We start from the raw sequence: 23714 nt of genomic DNA, 5'->3' as shown, positions 1-23714 counted from the left end.
GCAAAGAACCAATGTGTAGGTGCTGCTTTCGTGAGAATTTTAGATATGCTTGGCTAGGAAGTCATTACATCACATTTATCTGCTTGGATGTGGGAGACATTAACAGCCTTATGAATATTCATGCTGTCTGGTTAATTAAGTTAATTGTTCTGCAGAAGTGCTTGCACTTCCAAGGACATTTTTTTTCACTTATTTATTTATTTATTTACTCATTCATTCATTCACTCATTCATTTGCTGCTTCTGTTGGAGTCTGTGGATGGTACCTTGTACTTCATCAGACAGGGTTCTACTTTATCTCTCATGAAATGCTGCACCCCAACCCACGTCACCCCAGCCATGTTTTTAGCACATTTCAGCATGTGGGGGGGGGAGGGGCAGGTTGGCAAAGTTACTAGTACTGTTCAAAAAAATAACTTTTCCTGCAAATTAGACTGTTTACCTTCTGATATCTATGTGAACAGCATGGTCTTCTCTATAGCGGACTTTTTTTTTAAAACCACGTACAGTTTTATGGAGGGGAAAAGTACTATCTTCAATTTTATGATTTCAAAAGTACTTTGTCCTGAGCTCTCAGGCTTGCTTCAGAGTGCTAAGGAAACTCACATTCATAGATCAAGGTATGCTTTAATGAGTAGGTAATGACTAGTTTTTGACCTCTCGTCATGTTTCCTATGATAAGAGGACAGTTGCTGAACTTGGCAGGCCGTGAAAGCAGCAAACTGGTTTCTAGCATTCCAAAAGGACTTTGCTTGAGCATTCACCGTCCTTGAGCCTCGTGGGAGCAGTCTGGACTTCCCTGGTTATGATGTATCCTTTGCTACTCTGCATAACAGGGCTATGCTGTGCATCTTAAAACTTTTCTAGAGGAATGCTTTTATAATCTTCTTCTAATTAACCCTAATTTCCTCTAATGGAGGAAATGATGTCATGGGATACTGTGAACAATAACCCTCAAGGCCCCTCTTTAGTTGTGTGTCCTTTTGAAACCTTGAAACCAGATTTACAAGTAAATCTGATGCAGCAAGGAAAAACAACAACAACAAACAAATACAAACAAAAACACAATTTGTTTTTCTTCTGGATAATTCCAGATGCATAATGAGTCATGGGGCCAATATACAGGCAATAAAGGTCCAAAAGATCATCGAGAACTCTAGTCAAAGATACCCAGAGTAAAGGGTTCTTGGCCACTTGTTTGCAGACAAAGAGCTCAAAGAGCCACACTGAGAATTTGTTAAAACTTATCCAGGCCCAATCCGTGCGCCTTCCCACTGCCACCCCTTTTTCTCCATTCAACCAGGTGGAGGTAAAACCTAGGAAGGAGGTGATGTTGCTACTGCTCATTCATAGACTACACCTCTGTAAAATTCACTTGGGCATCGTAAAAATTACAGGCTGATTCATGATATTTAGAGCGGGACCTAAGAATCTTTTGAAAGTTAGTGTACTGCTATCAGTTGATTTAAATGGATTTTCCTCACTTATTTTTAAGTTGACAAAAAACTGCTCATAGTTACATGTACATGTTTGGAATACATGAACATCTTAGAATGACTAAATTGGACTCATAATCATATGCACTCCCCCACACATTTATCATTTTCTTGTTACCCCTTAGCAGTTTCCATGTATGTTACTCATTAATTGTGGCCACTGTGTTTTACAATAGAACTCCTGAACCTACTCTTTCTTACTTGGATTTTGCCTCCATTGGCCAGCAGAGCCCCACACTCCCCAACTCTCCACTGCTGGTGCCTGTGCCCCTGCTCCCTGTCTATGAGGTCAGTTGTTTTTTATATCTTTTGCTTTCTTTTTTCAGATTTTATGCATAAGTGAGATTTTTTTTACAGTGTTTCTTTCTCCATACCCATCTTATTTTACAAGACATACTTCCTAAAAATGTGTCCACATTGTCACAAATCTCTGGGTTGTCATCACTTTAAAGGCTGCATTCCATTGTAAATGTATGCTGCGTATTTCTTTATGCACTCATCTAGTTGGCATTGGAACTAATGGTAAAACTTTGTTATTGTGAAGATTGATGCATGAGCAAGGACTTGCAAATATTTCTGTGATACACTGCTTTCATTACCCTCTCATGTCTCCTCACCCTGCTACTCACAATACTATCCTCAACTTTCTGCTCTCATGCTGAGTGTGGTGCAATGTGTGTGTGTATGTGTGTGCATGTGTGTATGTGTGTGCATGTGTGAGTATGTGTGCATGTGTGCATATGTGTGCATGTGTATGCATGTGTATGCATGTGTGTGCATGTGTGCATATGTATGCATGTGTGTGCATGTGTATGCATGTATGTGTGCATTGGTGTGTGTGTGTGTTTGTGTGTAAAAGCACACATTTTACATAGTTTTATTCTAGTGCCTAAATAGCCTCCACTGTATATGTATACTGTACACCACATTTTCTTTACCCATTTATCTGTTGGGGCTATATATAGGTTGATTTACCATTTTCGTTACTGTGAATGGTGCTACAGTCAGCATGGATCCACAGGTTAACTGTGGTATTTCACTCACAGTCCTTGGGCTATTTTAGGTTTGTTGGAAAACTTCCCTGTTGATTTCCAAAATCACTACTTTAGTTTCCATTCCTAACAACAGTAAATAAGAGTTTCTCTTTCTCTACATATTAGGCAGCATTGGTTGTCATTTGTTTTCTTGGTGATTAGCCATGATGAGTGGGGCTAAGATAGATTCCAGAATGGCTTAATTTACATTTCTCTGATGTCTGAGGACAATGGACACCTCCAAGTAGCTATTGCACATCTGTGTTTTTTCTTTTGAAACTGTTTATTGTTGATTAAATGATGTGGGTTTTGTGTTTAAGTTTTTCTAACTCTTTATATATTCTAGATATTAATCCCCTTTCTGGTGTGTAGTAGTCAGAAGAATTTCTCTGATTCTTTAGAAATTGTTTATCCTTTTTCATCCTGATGGTGGCATCCTTCTTGGCACAGACATTTTAATTTCACGTAATCCATTCATGAATTCTTAGGCTATTTCTCGTGCTGTTAGAATTGCCTTCAGAAAATCCTTACATATGTCTCTCTCTTACACTATTTTATCTGTATGTTCCTGTACGAATTTTGAGGCTTTCAGTCTTACAATCATGTGATTCCTGTCTTTGAGTCCAGTTTTGCAACTGTCTTGTTGGTTTGCTATGTTGGACAAGTCTTATATTCTTGCAAGACAATACATTTATTGACAGTATGTGATCTTCATAACATGTTGTTAGTTTCTGTTTGCTAGTTTCTGTCATGAATTTTTATCCATATTCTTCAGAGAAATAGGTCTGTAGTTTTCTTTATTATTGTGTTTTTATCTTGTTATAGTAATGGACTTTGTAGAAAAGCTTTGGTAAAAATGTGGAATACATCATGAATTTGTGTGGCATCGTTGTTCAAGGGACAAGCTCTTCATCTCTGTATCATCTCAATTTTAGTATATTGTTGCCAAATGGTCCCACTGGCCATTTGTATGTCTTCTTTAGTAAAATCACTAGTCATAAAATTTACTCATTTTTTAAAACAATCAAATATATGTCAAATTAAAAGATACAGTTGAGTTCCTTGCATATATAGTCATTGTTTAGTGTAGTCACATTTTGGTTAAAAACAGACCTCATATACAGTGATGGTTCTATACATTCATACATTCATAATGAAGCTGAAATGTCCTTGTCACACCAGTAAACATATATTGAGAAAAGGACACTGCAGAAGAATTCTCAAGAAAACTCAGAACTTTGGGGAAATTTTTGAAAGCATAGACCCAAGACATCAAGTAGTTTACACAACAGAGAGGAATGTTTGTGGTATATTATCTGGACAGGCAAATCTATGATGAAATAGAACAAGCTTCCACCATGGGTGTGTTTCCGAAAAGAAGTCCCTTCCCCCAACAGAGGCCTCAGCCAGGCCCTTTAAGGAGGATCCAGAAGATGGCACTGCAGTGACAGCAAAGCCCATTGGAAAGTGGGTGAGGCAGCTGAAGGGGAAGTCAGCGATGCCTGCTAATGATGCTCACACTGGGCATGTCTCCACCATGTATGTTAATGACTTTTTAAAAGATTTATATTTTAATTATATATGTATGTGGGAGATTATGTAAATGGATGTGCACTTGGGAGGGTAGAAGAAGGCATCAGAACCCCCTAGGTTAGAGGGATAGGCAGTTGTGAGTTGCCTGACATGAGTACTGAGAACTGGAACTGGGTCTTCTGCATAAGCAGAAGGGTATGCACCCTTAAAAGCTGAGCTCTCCCCCCAGGCCCATTTACCCTAAGCTTTGAACAAATATATTTAAAAGGCAAGAAAGTTTATAAATAGAGAAAAAGTTTGTGGAGCAAGGACATAATAAAAACGTCCATGTTTTAACATAGCTATTAATTCGTAGATCAGTGCTTTATTGAGCCATTACCAGAGAAGCTTCCTCCTGCAGGAGATGGGAACAGACAGAGACTACAGTCAGACATTACACAGAGAAAGACACCTTGGGACATATGGCTCTAAATGAGATGTTTCTATCAAACCCTGGGAACCCCTGGGCAGAGGAGGCTGAAAGAGCTTAAGCACCAGAAGGGCTGGAGGACAAGTCCCTCTGAATCTAACCTAGGAAGGCCCATAGGAACGCACAGAGACTAAAGCAGCAAGCTCAGACAGAGCCTTGGCAGGTCTCGTCCAGGTCCGCTGTGCATATACTATAGCTGGCAGTTCATTACTTTTATGGGACTCCTGAATGTGTGAATGAGAGTGTCTCTGGATTATCCTGACTTCTCTTGGGCTCCTTTCCTTCAGTTGGTTTGCCTTCTTCAACTTTGATGTAATGGTTTTATCTTATTTTATTTCGTTTTGTTGTTATCTCTTAGAAGCCAAGTCTATTCTGATGAGAGGCAGAAAGGGAGTGGATCTGAATAGACGTGGAGGTGTAAAGGAACTGGGAGGAGTGAGGAGAGTGGATATATTGTAATCAGGATATATTGTATGAAAAAAATCTATTTTCAATAAAAGGGAGATGTCCAGTTAATAAAGAAAGAGTCAAAAGGTTTTAAAATTTTTAAAGTTTATAAACTTTGTAAATTAAAGTAAGCTAAAGTTAATTTCCTCCTGAAAAAAACCCTCTAAATTTGCTATAGCATAGAATTATAACATTTATAAAATTAATAATAGAATGCAATATTCTCCTAGGCCTTTATACACATGCCTTGATTTAAACAACTTCATTTCTGAAAGCTCCACTCATGGTAGAAAAAACCTTAAACTGTTCTTTATAAGAACATTCTTTGCACCTTTTCTCTATTTAGATATGTGTAGAATCACACTTATCATCCCGTCAGGGTTACCTATATTGCAGCACAGTAACCTATGAACTGGGTTTGAAGCCAGGAACAATGGCACACAGTTCAGGTCTGCACAAGGCTTTACCGTCCAGGTTTCTGGAGGTCTGCTCTTTGATGTTGGCCTGGTGACAACGGCACTTAAAAACACATTTCTCAAAAAAAAAAAAAAAAAACCAACAACAACACATTTCTCAAGCTGGATAGCCATCATAAATGATGTGTAGACACGTGTATTTTGGATGTGAGCCCTTAGAACTGTGGACAGTCCTGTGTGAACATTCTCCAGTTCTGTTAGTAACTTCTCACTCCACTGAGACTTTCTTGGGCTGGGCAGAAGCTTTTCACTGGTGCATAGTTTTCCATGTACACTTTTGCTCCTGTCCCGTGTGTTAGGAATTACAGCAACAGCATGGCGCTCCCCCCCCCCAACTCTGGTGTCTCCCACTGAATGTCTGAAGTATCGAACCCATTGTCAACTGGGTTTGTGTACAAGTTATGAGAGGGTCAATTTCATTCTCCTCCTTGTGGCTCAGTCCCCAGTTTTAGTGACTATAACTTACTTTTGTTGCTGTTTTGGTTTTGTACATGTATAGAATATCAGTTTACCATGAGTGCTGGTGTTTTTCATTTGGGGTCCTGGTGTTATATTCTATGGATGTATGCACCTGTTTTTAACGCCAGGAGCATTCTGTTTCAAGACTATAGTTTTATAGTAGATTTTGAATCTAGGATACATGCTGCCTCTAACAGCTTTACTCTTTCAAGATTGTGGTAGCTATATGGAGTCCTGTCTTTTCCTTTTTTCAAAGGAGTGTTGTTTTTGTTTTTGTTGTTGTTGTTGTTTTTATGACAGGGACTTCTTTGGGTAGTGTAGCTATGATAGCAGTATGCACTCTCCTAGTTTGTGAACACAAGGTATCTATGTGTTTAATTCTGCCATCTTAAATCTCTTTCATCAATGTTTGTACATTTAAGTTTATAAATCCTGTATTTCTTCAGTGAAATTTGCTCTTAAATTCCTTTGGTAGTGTTGGTAAATGGTTTTCTTGTTTTGGCTTATTTATGACAGGTTATTATAAGTAAATAAAAAACTGTATGGCTCATATTAATTTTGTATCCTGCAACTTTATTGAAGATTTTGGGTGTGACTCATAGCTATCTTGATCATGATATTTATATTACTCCCTCAAAATCACAATTATATAGAAGCTTACTCCATTCAATTTTAATGAATAAGCTTTAGCTTCTACACAGAAACAAGAACTAACAGCAGAAAATGCGTGTGTTGAGAAGAGACAAATGGGCATATACCTAGAAGATTCCCCAGCATGTAATAAGGATACATGTTCCACTATGTTCATAGCAGCCCTATTTATAATTGCCAGAAGCTGGAAAGATCCTAGGTATCCCTCAACAGAAGAGTGGATGCAAAAAATGTGGTATATATACACAATGGAGTACTATTCAGCCATTAGAAACAATGAATTCATGAAATTCTTAGGCAAATGGATGGAGCTGGAGAACATCATACTAAGTGAGGTAACCCAGACTCAAAAGATGAATCATGGTATGCACTCACTAATAAGTGGATACTAACCTAGAAAACTGCAATACCCAAAACATAATCCACACATCAAATGAGGTACAAGAAGAACAGAGGAGTGGCCCCTTGTTCTGGAAAGACTCAGTGAAGCAGTATAGGGCAAAACCAGAACAGGGAAGTAGGAAGGGTTGGGTGGGAAAACAGGAGGAGGGAAGGAGGCTGATGGAACTTTTGGGGAGTGGGGGTCTAGAAAAGGGGAAATCATTTGAAATGTAAATAAAAATATATCGAATAAAAAAGAAAATAAATAAATAAATGAATGAATTAAAAAAGAGAAGAGACAAATGTATAGATCTATAAATGGCAAAAATTCAATCAATAATGGAAAACTACAATATCACTTTTAACTCATGGGCATGTTCAAAGTACATTCTGTGAATCCTAGAGGTACACCCTCACTTCGAATTGGTTTCCTTTCTATGCCTGAGAGAAAAAAAACATGTGACGGCAATATTTAACTTGATTGTAGTCATCCAAAAGTGTGTACACAGGACATAGTTTCTGATTTTCAGAATTGTTAGTGTAATTAGAAAAAACTCTAGGATTCCTCCATCTACTCACTAAAGGGAAAAGCTCCCTAGTGAAGGCCCTGGGATGCTTGTGTGTGACCAAACTCATAGAGAGCCCACTTCCAAAGAGCAAAGTAACAAGCCATCCTTCCATTCCAGGCTGGTAAAGGCACTGGGAAAAAGGGAAGATGGTCAACTGGGCAACAGTTAGAAGTCAGTGTTTTCTGGTGGATTATTAGAAGTGATCACCAATGACAATTTGACTCCTTCTTTTCCAATTTCCTTGTCTTGTTCTCTCTCTGGCCAGGACTCCTAGGATAATTTGTTTAAATAGAATTGGTGAGATTCCTCTCCACGTGCTGTTTCCTATGAATGTCTTTCAGTAAACAGTGTGGCTGCATTCCTTCTTGACCAAGGCTGTCTGTTAAGTAACTGGCGTCAGACATTACTTAGTTTTGATTGGTGAATCAGTCAGGATTACTTCTGCAGTTGGTAAGGTGAGCTTTGTTGTTGTTGCACTGCTGGAGTTCTGGTTTAACTAAGGTTATTTATTATTAGTAATTAAAATGTGTTTATTATTATTTGATACTTAAGTATACAATAATTATTTCAATGACATCTTATTGGTAGTGGTTGAACTACCACTTTGTAAACAGTGTTCTGTACCTGAACACTGAAGGACACAGTTGCAAGTGACATATTTGAAGCACACATACATGGGCACAGAAATGCCACTTCCTAACCAAATCCATGGGAGGGTCTTCCTCTTGGGAACCAGTACACAGCGGTCCCATGCCTTCACAACTCTTGGTTATCACTGGCTTCTAGCTGTTGCCCAACTGACCCTCTTCCCATTTGGCCACACACAAGCATCCCAGGGCCTTCACTAGGGAGCTTTTCCCTTTAGTGAGTAGATGGAGGAATCCTAGTCTTTTTGAATTACACTAATGATTATGAAAATCAGAAACTATGTCCTGTGTATGCACTTCCAGATGACGACAATCAAGTTAAATGTTGTCTTCACATGGGACAGTTTTTCTCTCAGACGTAGAAAGGAAACTAATTTGAAGTGAGAGTGTACCTCTAGGACTCACAGAATGTACTTTGAACATGCCTGTCAGGGCTCAGAATGATATTGTATTTTCCCATTACTGACTGACTTTTTCTCATTTATAGATCTCTGGGTTTGTCTCTGCTCAGCACAGACATTTTCTGCTGTCAGTTCTTATTTCTGTATAGAAGCTAAAGGTTTATTCATTAACATTGAATGAAATAAGCTTCTATATAGTTGTAATTTTGAGGGAATAACATAAATATCATGATCAAAATAGTTATAATAAACTATTCTCTAACATGGTTCCAGAGGAAGAACATGGGCCTTACACATGCTAGCAAACACTGCACTACTGGGCTGAGATACCCAGTCCAATTTTCTAACATTTTGTGGTATTTTCTAACTTTTAAATTACTTAGAAGTTTAACAGACAATCCTGCAAACATTTGACAAGCATCTGTGCTGTGAATAGAAAGCGGCATGTCTAATGCTTTAGCAACTTTTCTGTCATAAACTTCCATTAATTTTCATCTGAACCTTGCAGGGTGGTGGCTGTGTGCAATGAGAGCACATGGTAATTTAAAGCACGCACTCTACCGCTAATCCGTGTTTTTCATTTGTTTTGGGCAGGATCTACTAATGTATTGGCACATTCTCTCTTTGGAACTCCTCACGTGGTGACTGCAACCATGCACATTATACTGGGTAAGCATTCTCTTAGAGACATCTAGGTGGAATAGGGAAGTTTTTATTCATGTAAGTAACCATTGCTTTCCCTCAGTCTTATCTAGGAATGATAAGTTCTCTGTCTCTTCACAGAGACATGTTTGACTAAAGCTCAAATGCAAGGTGTCTTCTAGCTAAATTGCCTTTCATTTCAACGACTTGCTTTGAAAAGAGCAATAAATAGGGGTTTAATATATAATCCTGATGGAAAAAAATATTGTTACAATGTTCAAAATCGGTTTTATAACATAATGGGAAAAGTCTATAAATACTATTTGCATATGTATTCAGCGCTATTGTTTGATTGTATCAAGACTTCAGGCGTAAGATCATATTATCAGAGGAAGAAAACTATCAGGGCGCATCCATGGGTCATCAATCATCCCATGTGATAACATGAAAGTTCAGATGAATGCAATGCAAAACTAAAATTAACTCTGTTTCCCTGGCACATCTACTTCAGCCTCAGAACCCCAATCTTATTTTATATGACATTGATATAGGCTATAAGATTTACTGCTTTGAGTTTCTTTGCTCGTCATCTGAAAAAGTTGCAAGTGGCAATAGATACTATGCTATAAATTGTTATAGTAAAGATAGGTGGAGAAAGCAAGGGGAGTAGCTATGATGGATGGTACCTTGCAGTATTTCTTAAGTAAATAAACCTCTCTGATGTATGGAGTTTTGGCCACTCACTGATGGACTGGATACACCGTTCCAGGTCACGTACAGTCAGTGGATGTCTGCACCTTTACCTCTGCTGGCAAGCTTCTTCGCTTTGGGTTCTCGGCCATGTTCGGCTTTGGTGGAAGGACCTTGGCTCTGGCAGAGAAATACCGATGGATGTCCCCTAGTCAGCGGAGAGACTTTGCTGTAATCAAAGCATTGGCCAAACTTAAGTAAGGGGTTTTCCCAAGGCAAAAATTCTGTATCCCAATACCAATGACTATTAATAATAAATTATATTTATTTATTTATTTTTAGGCCAGAGGATTGCAAAATATCATTTGTACTGGCAGGTTGTTCTCAGAATGAACAAGAAAGGTAGATAAAAGCTCTGTGTATTGTTGATATCTTCTCCTTTTTTGTAGTAAAATATGTATGAGTGATTTGCCTGCATGGATGTATGTGTACTATATACATTCCTGATGCCCACTGAGGCCAGAAGAGGGTATCAGATACTCTGGAACTGGAGTTACAGATACTGTAAGCCATGTGGTGCTGGGAAGAATGAATGTGGGTCCTCTACAGTGGCAGTCTGAATCTTATCCATCGAACCCCTTTGTTTCTGTTTTAAAGAATAAATTACTTTGACATAAGTGATGTACGTAGAAGTGTAGAATCAGAGATTCTCACCTCTTCTAGTAAAGGTGAGGTTGATGTTCTACCTTCAGAAGCAATCATGCATCCAGAATGGCAGTCAAATGGCTTTTGGTACAACCATGAGCCTCAAACCCACACTATGAGAATTCTCAAAGAAACATGAAATTTCAATATTAAAGCAACATTAAAGAAAGGTTCTAGTTATTTAGAAATAAAAAATGCTCCTTATAAAAAATATATACCAAGTGATATTTTGTTAAGGAAAGTCGTGTTTTGTGGGAAATATTAAAAAAGTGAACCCGCCAACTCTCCTGCCCTGCCAGGCCTCAGCACCATGTCCTGGCAGGGTCCTGCTCGGTGCTGTTCTCGGTGCTGCTGAGCTATTTTCTCTCAGCTAGCTCCCACAGCATCTCAGCTGTGTTCCCTCTCTACCATCAGCAGACTCACTCTCCAGGAACCAAGTAAAGCAAAACTCTTAAAGCTTAATTAATCAATCAGATTTACGAATCAATAATATCACAATTTACAAGATGCCAATACAATAATTTAAGAGCCAAATGGTGATAAAAGCTTTACCCCAATATTTCTAATCTTATAAAAACTTAGCTATTTTGGCTAGTAGATGTCACACAGGTCCACATCTGAAGTTGCCTCAGTTCCTTTTTTGTCTCCTCCTGTGACCTTTGTCCCCCCCAACTCCTAGCTTTGCCTCCCCTTTCCTATCCAATCACAGACTTTCCACTGCCCTAATATGATTGGACATGGAAAAATCCTGCAATTGTCCTGCACATGCAAGTATGGTTCTATAGTCTCTTTGTGTTTAGTAGATGTTAGTTTTGCACATGTGTGACATATTTCTGTTTCTGTAATTTTACTTCTAGGAAAGCACAGAGATCTTCAGAATCTGGTGAGTCAGAAAGAATCTACTTGAAGCCCTATCTTGCATTAGTGATTGGGGAGAAAACATAACCAGGTACTTCCATTTCTTTAGACTGTGGTGGTCACTGGCAAACCATCCAAGGGCAGTTCTTGAACATCAGTATCATGGCAATCCCCTGTCTGTGTTCAGTGGCACCCAGAGGTTTTGCACCAGACACCAGGTGAGTATTTTGATGACTATTAAAGCTTACTTTTTATAATTTTTTTTGGTAATACTTTAACTAGTTTAACTAACATGCTAAAGATATGTTCTCAGATGAAAGTGCAGCGATTAAATGTCAGTGGTTGGAGTACTCAGCTACAAATGGGGCATCTGTCTCATCTTTGAGCCCTGCTAAGAATCAAGGACCATGATAGAAGAGAGGTGGAGAGACTGTAAGGGACAGAGGTCAGAGGGAGCTGCAGCAGAACAGTACCTTCTGGACATGACTACATTGGTTCACTTATGAACTCAACAGTAGTTGTTGTTGCCTGAACAAGATGTATTTAAGATCCAGCCAGGTAACATTCTAGCATTGAGTGAGGTGGGGCCCATGGGCTCCAACCCCTAGCTGAGGGGCTATTATCGATTGATGGCTTCTGAGGGGAGGGAGAGTTGGTTTTCTTTAAGGACATGACCACTGATAGTTCTCGGTTGAATGTGGATGGCCCCAAATTCATGAGTTCATGAGCAATACAAGTAGACTTGGTGGATTATTGAGAGATAAATGATAACATGAAGTTGGGAATGGGTGAGAATGTAGTGAGTAGGTATTGAAGGAATTAGGAAAAGAGGTGCGTGTGAAGTGGGGTAAATATGAACAAAACATAAGTACTTCTCAAAGAATTAATAAAAATATGATTTTTAAAAGAAAAATAATTGTGGGTTATAAAAGTAGTTTCTCTTTGTATGATATTAAGTCTTAAGGGTTTGTCTATATAGTGGACTGTGAACAACTATTGAATTGGAGAAAAGCTGTCCCATCACCACTTGCACTTTACTAACCCCCTGGCTAAAGTGTTCCTTGGGTCTCACTGGCATAACCCTGTATCATGCCTACTTTGCTTGCTTTCATTACACTACTTGTTAAGAATACGATAATAAATGTTGATGCTTCTTGTGAATGTCTCTGCACTCCGATTTTTATCCATACATATCCTTAATATGAGGGCTGGAGAGATGGCTCAATAGGTATAAGTGTGTTCTTGCCTGTCATGGGAACTGGGTTGGATTGATGCTTCTACCATTATGGTTTTGCTTTATGGTTATGTGAACCATGGTGCATAGGAATCTCTCAGCTACACTTCAATGAAATAACCAGCTAGACATGTTATATCTTCTCAGAATTAGAGGTACTCTTTTGTCTGCTCATTCTTTTAAGCAAATGCCCATTTATAACTTAGAAAGTAGTTCTCTTCCAAATGTAATCTTTTCTGGCTCCCCACTCCCTGAAAGTCCCATAAGCCCTCTTCCCTCCCCCTCTTTCCCCATCCACCCTGTACTGGCTAGTTTTGTGTGTCAACTTGACACAGGATGGAGTTATCACAGAGAAAGAAGTTTCAGTTGGGGAAGTGCCTCCATGAGATCCAGCTGTGGGGCATTTTCTCAATTAGTGATCAAGGGGGGAGGGCCCGGGCCCCTTGTGGGTGGTTCCACCTTTGGGCTGGTGCTCTTGAGTTCTATAAGAGAGCAGGCTGAGCAAGCCAGGGGAAGCAAGCCAGTAAGAAACATCCCTCCATGGCCTCTGCATCAGTTCCTGCTTCCTGACCTGCTTGAGTTCCAGTCCTGACTTCCTTTAGTGATGAACTGCAACGTGGAAGTGTAAGCTCAATAAACCTTTTCCTCCCCAACTTGTTTCTTGGTCATGATGTTGGTGCAGGAATAGAAACCCTGACTAAGACACACCCCTTCCCACCTCCCTGTTCTGGTATTCACCTATACTGCTGCACTGAGTCTTTCCAGAACCAGGGGCCACTCCTCCGTTCCTCTTGGACATGATTTAATATGTGGATTATATCTTAGGTATTCCAAGTTTCTAGGCTATTATCCACTTATCAGTGAGTGCATACCATGACTGATCTTTTGAGACTGGGTTGCCTCACTTAGTATGATGTTCTCCAGCTCCATCCATTTGTCTAAGAATTTCATGAATTCATTGTTTCTAATGGCTAAATAGTACTCCATTGTGTAACTATACCATATTTTTTGTATCCATTCCTCTGTTGAGGGATACCTGGATTCTTTCCAGCTTCTGGCTATTACAAATAGGGCTTCTATGAACATAGTGGAACATGTGTCCTTATTGCATGCTGGGGAATCCTCTGCAGTGGTATAGCAGGGTCCTCTGGAAGTTTCATGCTCAGATTTCTGAGGAACCACCAGACTGATTTCCAAAGTGGTTGTACCATCTTGCAATCCCACCAGCAGTGGAGGAGTGTTCCTCTTTCTCCACATCCTCGCCAACACCTGCTGTCTCCTGAGTTTTTAACCTTAGCTATTCTGACTGGTGCGAGGTAAAATCTCAGGTTTTTTTGTTTTTTAATTGCCATTGTATGCTGTCCACTGCCAGTGGTCCATCCTCACATAGAATGACTGGACAAAGAGCATTTCTAGCCTGAGCCTCCTTTGAATGTCATTGTTATTCTTGGGAAAACTCTGTGTTTGCACTGAAATCAAGCATGAAGTTATTTGCATGTATTTCTGCAAAATGCCTTCTAAAGCTAATGCATTTGTGGCTGCTCTGTTGGCACCAGATCACACTCTTGGTTTCTAGTCTTTCTTACTAGATGGAAGTATTATGTAAGATTAAAATGTTCCTTAACATTAATCATTAATCTTATGTAAGATTAATATGTTCTTTAGCTGAACATATATGTTGGCAGTTGTTCACTCTGTCACTCCTACCCAGGGCAGTAGATACATTTCACCTTCTGTGTCATTTAGACCTTCTGCCCATAAACACTTTAACCACAGTTTGGATTTTAGAAAAACATCTAGCCACAGGTTATTTCAGGCCATTTGCAAATGTTCACTGTATCATAATACATTTTTAAAATGTAAAATACATAATTTCATGTTTAGATTTCTTAAATAATTAAGGTAGATTTAATATTACTTGTTGAGGTGATTAGGGTGCATAAAGGTTTGGTTGTCAAAGATTACCACAGTAAGGTTTTGCTGAGAAGAAACGCTAGGGATTAATAAAGCTAATTTGAAAAACGTTTACATTTCAATGAGAGGACAGCAAAATGTGATTTAAAATTTTTAAGTCAGTTCAACATGGTGATTTTTTGATATTGGTCAGTATCCTCTAGCGAGCACTATATTTGTCAGACAAAATGATGTGGGGTAGTTTCTGACAGTCTTGATGTCAAATACAAATGTTTACTTTCAGATTAAATAATGGAAGCATGGCTCTCATAGTTGTACGGAACACCACTCGACCAGAATTTGTAAAGCACCTGAAAAGATACTCCAGTGTAAAAAATCAGGTATGGACATTTCTTTTTGTTACTTCTTTGCAAGGCTATTCATCATGGAGATAAAGATGATTCAGAGATTAACATCAAGTTTAGTCTTGTGAGAAACCCTTATTTCCTTCTGTCTATGTTAATCATCTTTTCCCTTTGGCCTTTACTTCAAAATTTGAAATGTATGTGCCAATATGCCGGTAATTAACTTACATTTTGATTCTTTTGATATATGGGCTATCTGATTTTTTCCCCTGTGCAAAGAAAAACGAAAGTTCTGGTATTACATTGAAAAGTGAAGTCAGTTAAAGGCCAGTTACACACACACACACACACACACACACACACACACACGCACACGCACATGCACACGCACACGCACACACACACACACACACGCACACACACATGCACATACACACACACACACACATACCCACACTGTTCTTTAGAATGGAAAGTGGTGAAATCTGAGAGTTTAGCTTTCTTGGTTTTACAACAGCAGATTCTAAACTTATGACAGTTAGATTTTCCTGACATTTGCTTATAACCTGCTCCATATTCATGGATTTCAAAAGATTTGCAGCTATGTGCTTAAAATACCCATTTTATAGATGTTATTTGAAAAGTATTTAGAGATATTTCCACTTAAGTGATTAGACTAAAAGAGAAAGAGCAAATAAGATGAGTGTACCCTTGGGCACACACTGTGACCGAGCTGTTAGTCTTGAAGTACAGATGTAACTATAAACCCTGTAGTTTGACACAATCTTTTTTGTTTAATTAATCACTTTATTTGTTTACATTCCAAATGTTATCCTCCTTCCTGGTCTCCAGTCCACGAACGCCACCCCACCTCCTGCTTCTAAGAGGTTGCTCCCCCACCCTCCCACCCACTCCCACCTCACTCCTCTAGCCTCTCTTTTCTCTGGGGCATCAAGCCTCCACAGGACCAAGCGCCTCACCTCCCACTGATTCCAGATGAGACAGTCCTGTGCTACATATGCAACAGGAGCCATCAACTGGTTTAGTCCCTGGGAGCTCTGAGGGGTCTTGATAGTTGATACTGTTGTTCTTCCTATGGGGCTGCAACCCCCTTCCGCTCCTTCAGTTCTTCCCCTAACTCTTCCATTGGGGTCCCTAGGCTCAGTCCAATGGTTGTATCTGCATCTGTCTTTATAAGGTGCTCATAGAGCCTCTTCAAGGACAGCCATACCAGACTCCTGTCTTTAAGCACATCTTGGCATCAGTATAGGGGTTTGGTGTCTGAGGATGGATTGGATCCCCAAGTGGGGCAGTCTCTGGATGGCCTTTCCTTCAGCCTCTGCTCCATTTTTGTCCCTGCATTTCCTTTAGACAGGGACAATTCTTCGTAAAAATAATTTGAGATGGGTGGGTGGCCCCATCCCTCCACTGGGGGCTATGCCTGTCTACCAAAGATGGTTTCTTCAGGTTCTATCGCTCGTCTGTTCAGTATTTTGGTTAATGTTATCCTTATTGGGTCCTGGGAGCCTCTTGCATTCCTGGCATCTGGGACTTTCTACTTGTTCCCCAAGTCATCCCCTCCCACCCCCCGCCCACACACTGGTACTTATTTCTATTTGTTTTCGTGGCCCTCTAGACTTCTCTCCTGTCTCTTCCCATACCTGCTCCTGTCCCCCTTTTTCCTCCTCCTTCCCTCTCCCATCTAGATCCCTCCCTCCTCTGCTTTCTGTGGAGATACTTTTTCATTCTAAGTGGAATTAAAGCATCCACACTTTGGCCTACCTTCTTTCTAAGCTTCATATGGTCTTTGAGTTGTATTGTGGGCATTCTGGGCTTTGGGGCTAATAGCCACTTATCGTTGAGTACATACAATGTATATCATTTTGGGTCTGGGTTACCTCACTCAGGATAATATTTTCTAGTCCCATCCTTTTCCTACAGATTTCATGAAGTCATCATTTTTAATAGTTGAGTAGTATTCCATTGTGTAAACATATCATATTTTCTGTGCCCATTCCTCTGTTGTGAGACATGAATGGTGCTTGGATGCACTTAGGGGAGGAAAAATTGGAGGAGGGCAGTAGATCCAGGTAACCATCACAGGCTGACTGCTGATCATACACTATAGCCACTTGTAGAGGGGTAGGGGGTCAGAGAGGGAGAGAGAGAGGGAGGGAGAGAGAGTGTGTGTGTGTGTGTGTGAGAAAGAGAGAGAGAGAGAGAGAGAGAGAGAGAGAGAGAGAGAGAGAGAGAGAGAGAGAGAGAGAATACTCATTCTCTTTGTGTGTTTGTGTGTACCTGTGGGAGCCACAAGAGGGAGTTGGATTTTCTTGAGCTAGAGTCACAGGTGGTTGTAAGAGCTGATTCACATTTGTACTGGGAATGAAACTTGGGTCCTCTAGAAGGGCAGTAAGAACTCATAAGAGTTGAGCCATCCTTCCCTCCAGTCCCCAGGGCCCCCATGTTTGCCTCATAATTTCACACTACAATGAAGAACTACAATAATCTGGTATTTATAACCATATGTAATTCATATAATCATTTCAATGAATAACAAACAACATGGAAATATGAATTATATATAATGCATTTAAAAAAACACTTTGCCATATAAGAAATTCTACATATAACTTAGTTACTGCAGGATTCTGTACTGTGCAGTAAATCTGTAACAGTGCTAGTATGTAGGAAGGAAACAAATTCTGAATTGTTTCAGCATTTCATCCTCTGAGCCGTATTTTCATTGCTGGAATGTCAATGTTTGTGAACAGCTGTAGAACAGATTGAAGATAACCTCGCTGTTTTTGCAGTGACTCCTGTAAAACAGAATAAAACTACACTTTGGGGCCCTTTTAACTGCATCCTCTTGGTAGCTCTTCTCTCTCCCCACATTTTTTGTTCTCCAAGGCCACCTTAGGCAAGGTTTAAAAACTTTAAAATGAACTCTCCCATCTTCCGAGGATCCTCTCTTCCGTGTGATCCCTTTGTCCCTATTATTTCAATCACTTGCCTTCTAAGCACACATCCTTGCAAAGGTTCTGATTGGGTCTTCAGAGCTGCAGGATCACCGTTCTTCCCTTATGCTGTAAAGTCTGTAAACCACCCAGGTTGCCCAGTCCGATGGGGCCATGGCTGACCTTGACTCTTCCCCTTTCTTCAGATGACAGCATCTCCCCTCATTCTGCAGCTTTTCTGATGCTCCCTCCCCATTTCTCACATTGCATCAACTGCTTCTCTTGGTTCTGTTTTGTATCTCTCCCTGGTCTAAATTCTAACCTTACTCATTGTAACAGCCCTTCATGTATCTTTAGTTTGTCTTGTCTTTTGTAGATCCTCTTGGAAGAATTTTCCTAAAATAGCTGATTTCTCCTCTTTACCAAGGGCAGCTTTCCATTTCTTCAACATCAACTCCATGGTCTTTTGGAAACCATTTTCTCACTTCAAGTCCAAGCTACAACTTGAAGAAGGTCTCAGGCGGTTCACTATCACATGAGGCCATTGTCCCTTTGGAACATGGTTGTCCTCTAAGTGTATTTTCATATGCCTGCCCCTTGGGACATGTGAATACCTGGTATTTTCAATACTCTCAAACTTCTATCACCCCAAGGAAAGAATTAGCTCCCACATTGGGTGCAAAGTTATCAGTATCTGCCTTGTACTTAAGAGAAGTTGCTGCATAATCATTCATTTTATAGCTATATTTTTAACACACATTTCCAATTAGGTTCTGCCACACAGATATGTGTTTAATGTAACTGCATTTTTAGAAACCGTATCTTCAAAAGCAGTTATATTCAGAGGCATTCAAGATTAGGCCTTCAACAGAGGAATTCTTGGGCAGGGCATACAATGAATAGTGAACCTTTTGTAATTGGGTTCTTCAAAGTAGTTAAGATAGCCAAATAATTTTGTTGTAAAAACAGTTACTAATCATTAATCATTTCATATTTTAAAATAATGGCTTTGGGACTATCCCTTAGTAAACATAGTCTCCCCTCTCCCTTCTGCATATAAACCTCAACGAAGCACAAAATTTAAAAAGCTGTTTAAAGCAAATTAAGGGTCAGCATTTCCCCTAATCCCTTATTATATACACAGAATGAAGGTCTAGGAGACCCTACAGCTTACAGTATATAATAAACTGAGTTACAATGTGGATTCCGTGCTCACCTCAGCTCTAAGCAACTCAATTCTCTCTCCATGAAACTACTCGCATGCCATGACTATGTTAGAGCTCCCACACTGGGTGTAAATCTTTCTGTATCTGCCTTGTACTTAAGACAAGCTGCTGCATAATCATTCATTTCATAGGCTATGTTTTGACATGAGTTTCCAAGGGCTGGCTGATATGGACTAAATTATGTCTGTTCCCCACCCCAGATATTCCGTCTTAACCCTTGTTACCTTTGCCCTGCACCCTATTTGTAAAAAGGGTCTTTATAGATATAATTGAGGATTCATTGCTGTTCCTCCACCTGGGATATTTCCTTTGACAAAGAAGGAAAAGGAACAACTTGCACATTAATTACCAGGTGGCATTCTAGAATGGCTAGTAGCTATTCTCTACCTTGTGTCCATTAGTTTGTTAGAATGGCAGGCAAACACCCGGGAAGCCATGTTTTGCTTCTTTTCTTTCTCTCATGTACTTTCCATGTCAGGTTTACAAATTTAGATTTAAGTTCTTCTGTATCCAATCCCAAGTGTGAAACGTGTGCTAGAGTTTGTTTCACATCAGCTAACTAAGGCTGTAATTTCTAGTCTGTCTTTAACTACAAATTATGATATCATTGTTTTGGGAAATTCTTCACAGGTACAAACGGCCATATAGTTGAGACGAATGGGTGTAGGAAAAGGTTCCTTTTTCAGACAACCTTGGGCTATCAAAGCTATAAAGATATCACTATGATGATGAAACTGAATTCTAATAGGGGCTGCCATGAAGCATCATGATTGTTTGCATTCATTTGTATTTAGTTCAATTTTCCATTTGTGGAGACTTATACCATTGAAGAAGTAAAAATTCATCCAAAGAGTAATAGCAATGGATACAGCCCACAGGAGGAGGGTGGAAACCACACAACTGTTTCAGAAAATGGGTTTCCTTGGAATGTAGATGGTGATTTAATGGAAGCGGCATCAGAGGTTCACATTAGGTAAGCCCAACTATTTTATGACTCTCTGTGTAGAATACCAGATGTAACACCAATAATATAAAATGGGGGTTCTGTCTCCTAAGCCCAAGAATAAGATTAAAATTCAGAAAGTTAGCAAACTGTAAAAAAAATATATGCACATCGTTCAATAAATACCAATAAGAACATTTATGCTGGCACTGCAAATCATTATTTTGTATAAACGATACAGACGTGTTTACAGTTCACATTGTTTGTCTTTGAGGATATTCTTAAGTCTTATAATGTTAATGTAATGCCACACTCTCTAGCCCTCCTGTCATCCTGCCACCACTGCCAAACTGGGCTCTAATATCACATAATAATCTGTTGAACAGTTTGCTTTAATCAAGTTCTAGTTTTATTCAAGGTCTGTTTTTAGGCACATCAGCAGATAAAGTAATGGTGCTGCCTATGAAATATTTACACAGCATTCAACACATTGTACATCTATGTTAACAAGAGTAAGCAATGGGTATAAAGCTGTAGAAACTTACATACTCAATCTTAGCAAGCTTAATGTCTTAGCAGGCTGAAGTGTGCTATGGGAGGGGCAGGGGCCTCTGCTAGGTGGGGTGTTAATAAATGACTGTCTCTTCACAGAGGCGCTAGAGGATATTTACAATGCAGGAAAGGTTAAAGAGTGCTCTGGAATGGTCACAGATGTTGGTGTCTTAGGTCCTTCAGCTTGCTGGCTTATGGCTCTGCTAGGAGTGTGTGCCAATCTGTATGTGTGTTTTATGTACCACACATGTGAGGTATGTGAAGTATCACAATGGCAGAGACTCGAAATAATCAAGCCTATGTTATTCTTTATAGGCTGCACCCAAGACTGATCAGGCTCTATGGAGGAAACCTGGAAGAAATGAATGACTGCAAAGTAGCATGTAATTGCATATGAAAGAAGAATGCAAAGTAGAAATTTATAATGAAGGAATCTGGCATGCAACATATATACAAATAGAAAATGCATTTTAATGAAGATATCTATTTAATATAATTAAAGTATCTATTTTAATGCAATTAAAATATTTTAATATAATTAAAATTGTAACTAGGTACTTGAATATCTAAATAAAAATATGAAATCAATGAAAAAATTCAAAATTCTGATTTTTTTGGAAGGTGTTTGTTAGATCTAACTTGAACAACACTGTGCTTGCTATATCAATATTGTTGAAGGTAATGTTTTAGCATTTCCTGTAACCTGAGAAAACAAAACTTCCATAAAATTTCAGACTTCGCAGGGAGCTACTAATCTAACCATGAACATCCACTTAATAAAAAAAATGCTTTCCTCTTAAGCTACTATTCTACTACCTAACCCCATAACAGCATCTTTTGAAATAACTAGAATTTTTTTTTTGTTGCTTTTTTGGATTTTTTTTCCGAGACAGGGTTTCTCTGTATAGCCCTGGCTGTCCTGGAACTCACTCTGTAGACCAGGCTGGCCTCGAACTCAGAAATCCACCTGCCTCTGCCTCCCAGTGCTGGAATTACAGACATGCGCCACCACTGCCCAGCGAAATAACTAGATTTTAAAGCTTATTATATATGTAAACTTCTAAGTTGTATTTATAAATATACATAAAAATATATCTTTCTAACTGGGCAAAATGTGGCCCAGGAGGTAGCTGTGTTCTTTTGTACCTGAAAGGCGAGAGTGGGTTCTCAGTGTAATGAAACACGTTTAAATTTCCTCAGAGACCATCCCTTGAAACGGTAAGTCTAAAATGATGTTGATTTCTTATCTATTATCTTTGGCTATATTTCTTATCTATTATCTTTGGACATATTATCTAATATCTATTATCATGAAATAACTACTTGAATTTTTATGAGAAAAACATAAACATATACATTTTACACAAAAAGTATCCCTTAAAAATATAAACATTTAATTAAATATGGTTTCTGCGCACCCAGATCTGATGATCTGTGCTCAAGTTTCGGCACTCAAAACCTCCCTCGACAGCGTCAGCCAGCCCTTGCTCTTCAGCTACAGACTTGGGAACAGGCCACCCTCACAGATCAGGAAATCTGAGGAAGGGCCAGCTGGCGGCAAACACTTCCTGTAAAGCGATCTTTCTTCATAATACTGAGGCATGTCCCTCTTTTCCAGCACATGTTCAAAATCTGGCCATAGCTTGCTTACACATAACAGATTCAGATGAAAACTTACATTTATCAAACTACATATATGAAATAAATACTCCAAAAGTGGTTGTAATTACAGACAAATTATATGACACCCAGGTAGAATCTAGTTCATTTTTAAAATAGAATCTTGTGCAACAACATCAGACAGTCATGATCTCATGGGAATTTTGATGTCACTGCACACAAAACTTGGTCAGTGATTTGCAGTTCCAACTGTGATTTTTGTCTCTCCATTTCTATAACACAATGTGGTGTTTTAGAGTCGTAGTTTATGTATATTTAACCAGACCAAGTAAAACAACAATATCCTAGCAGATACTCATGTTTGCTTAATTTGAACCAGTGAATGTTTTATGAAATATTGGTTCCTAAATCTCTCTTTGCACAGTGGCCTGCAGTTCATATAATATCACTGTATTTTGGCTAAAGTGCAATATTTATAATCTGCTATGAAGATAAGATTCTTAAGAATTGGTATTACAAATGAGAATTTGAAAAGAGCAAATTATTCCTGGGTGATCTTGATAAAGGAAAGATGTAGATTGAGTTTTTTATCCTTTGAAAAAGTATATGTACATGCACAGAAGTATCCACAGCTGACCCTTTCTCTAGAAGCCATCTCACTGCAAATGGATTCTGTTCTTCAGGATTTTTACAATTCCTATCTGTAGAGTAAAAGAGCTGTAGGGACACAGCCCGGTGATGCCCTGCTACCAATGGCAGCCTTCACATCCTTTGCTTTTAAATGATTTATCCATTAGACAATCTGGGAACAGGTATTTGAAAGGGTCTCAGTGGCTTCAAAGATCATGATCATAGTTTGAAGATAAATCAAAAGTATTTAAAGCCAACCAATTTCCATATCATGGCAACCATTTCACTGAGGTGAGCCCACCTAGTCAGAAATATTTCATTGAAAGATCATTCCTTGTAAGTTGGTCCAACTGAATCTGGAGTTATTTTCACTTTAAATTGTCTTCAACAGTTCGCCTCTTGGGTACAACCAGAGCTTTAGTGTTTTGCTCCTCTCATCCATTAACTGCTGATGAGCAACCTTTGTGTACCTTCATTCTTGAAGATTTCCCCTGCACTAAGACAGAGTGTGTTACAAAATCATAAGTTGACAGAAAAAGAGAATTATCATGGATCTTATGAAAAGGATTTATTTTTTCCTAACCTGAATTTTTTCAGTTCTCTCTATTTAGAAATCTTCAGTCATCATTACTTTTGCTGTTGACATAACTCCAGCTGTCTCTCCTATTTTCTTCTTGTAGGATAGATTTGTACTGTCTTTTAAAGAATCCAGCCTGAAAACAGATTAGAAGACAAGTGTCTAGTTCTGAATCCATAACAATCACATCAAATATCTACTCAGTGTATAATACTTTTAACTTTGCCCAGGTTTCCCTAGCTCTGAAAACAGTTGTAAACAGT

The 23714-nt window shown here is 39.0% G+C and overlaps 2 protein-coding genes and 1 non-coding gene across 4 annotated transcripts in view; 1 reads left to right on the top strand and 2 right to left on the bottom strand.

Annotated features, from left to right (window-relative positions):
- The window catches only part of Cerkl (ceramide kinase like), a 97427-nt gene extending 76362 nt beyond the window's left edge, over positions 1-21065 (top strand). For both annotated transcript variants that reach the window (XM_052182784.1, XM_052182783.1), the window contains 8 exons: positions 9157-9231; positions 9974-10151; positions 10237-10296; positions 11457-11482; positions 11567-11675; positions 14889-14985; positions 19924-20102; positions 20940-21065. In XM_052182784.1, coding sequence (XP_052038744.1) covers positions 9157-9231; positions 9974-10151; positions 10237-10296; positions 11457-11482; positions 11567-11675; positions 14889-14985; positions 19924-20102; positions 20940-21021 — 806 coding nt within the window. In that variant the 3' untranslated portion in view covers positions 21022-21065. The remainder of the gene's footprint in view (positions 1-9156; positions 9232-9973; positions 10152-10236; positions 10297-11456; positions 11483-11566; positions 11676-14888; positions 14986-19923; positions 20103-20939) is intronic.
- On the bottom strand, positions 3382-3489 carry LOC127686491 (U6 spliceosomal RNA). Its single transcript, XR_007978119.1, has one exon. It is a non-coding gene; the product is annotated as a U6 spliceosomal RNA (small nuclear RNA).
- A 930-nt stretch (positions 21066-21995) lies between the features above and the next one.
- Positions 21996-23714, bottom strand: part of Itga4 (integrin subunit alpha 4) — a 73209-nt gene continuing 71490 nt past the window's right edge. The window contains exons 28-29 of the mRNA XM_052182782.1: positions 23458-23587; positions 21996-23370 (exon numbers count right to left, since the gene is read on the bottom strand). Of these exons, the coding sequence (XP_052038742.1) occupies positions 23492-23587 (96 nt within the window). The 3' untranslated portion in view covers positions 21996-23370; positions 23458-23491. The remainder of the gene's footprint in view (positions 23371-23457; positions 23588-23714) is intronic.

The sequence above is a fragment of the Apodemus sylvaticus genome, chromosome 5, assembly GCF_947179515.1.
Source record: "Apodemus sylvaticus chromosome 5, mApoSyl1.1, whole genome shotgun sequence".
NCBI classification, from domain to species: domain Eukaryota; kingdom Metazoa; phylum Chordata; class Mammalia; order Rodentia; family Muridae; genus Apodemus; species Apodemus sylvaticus.
The sequence above is the reverse complement of the archived record's forward strand: the minus strand, read 5'-3'. Positions and strand labels throughout refer to the sequence as shown.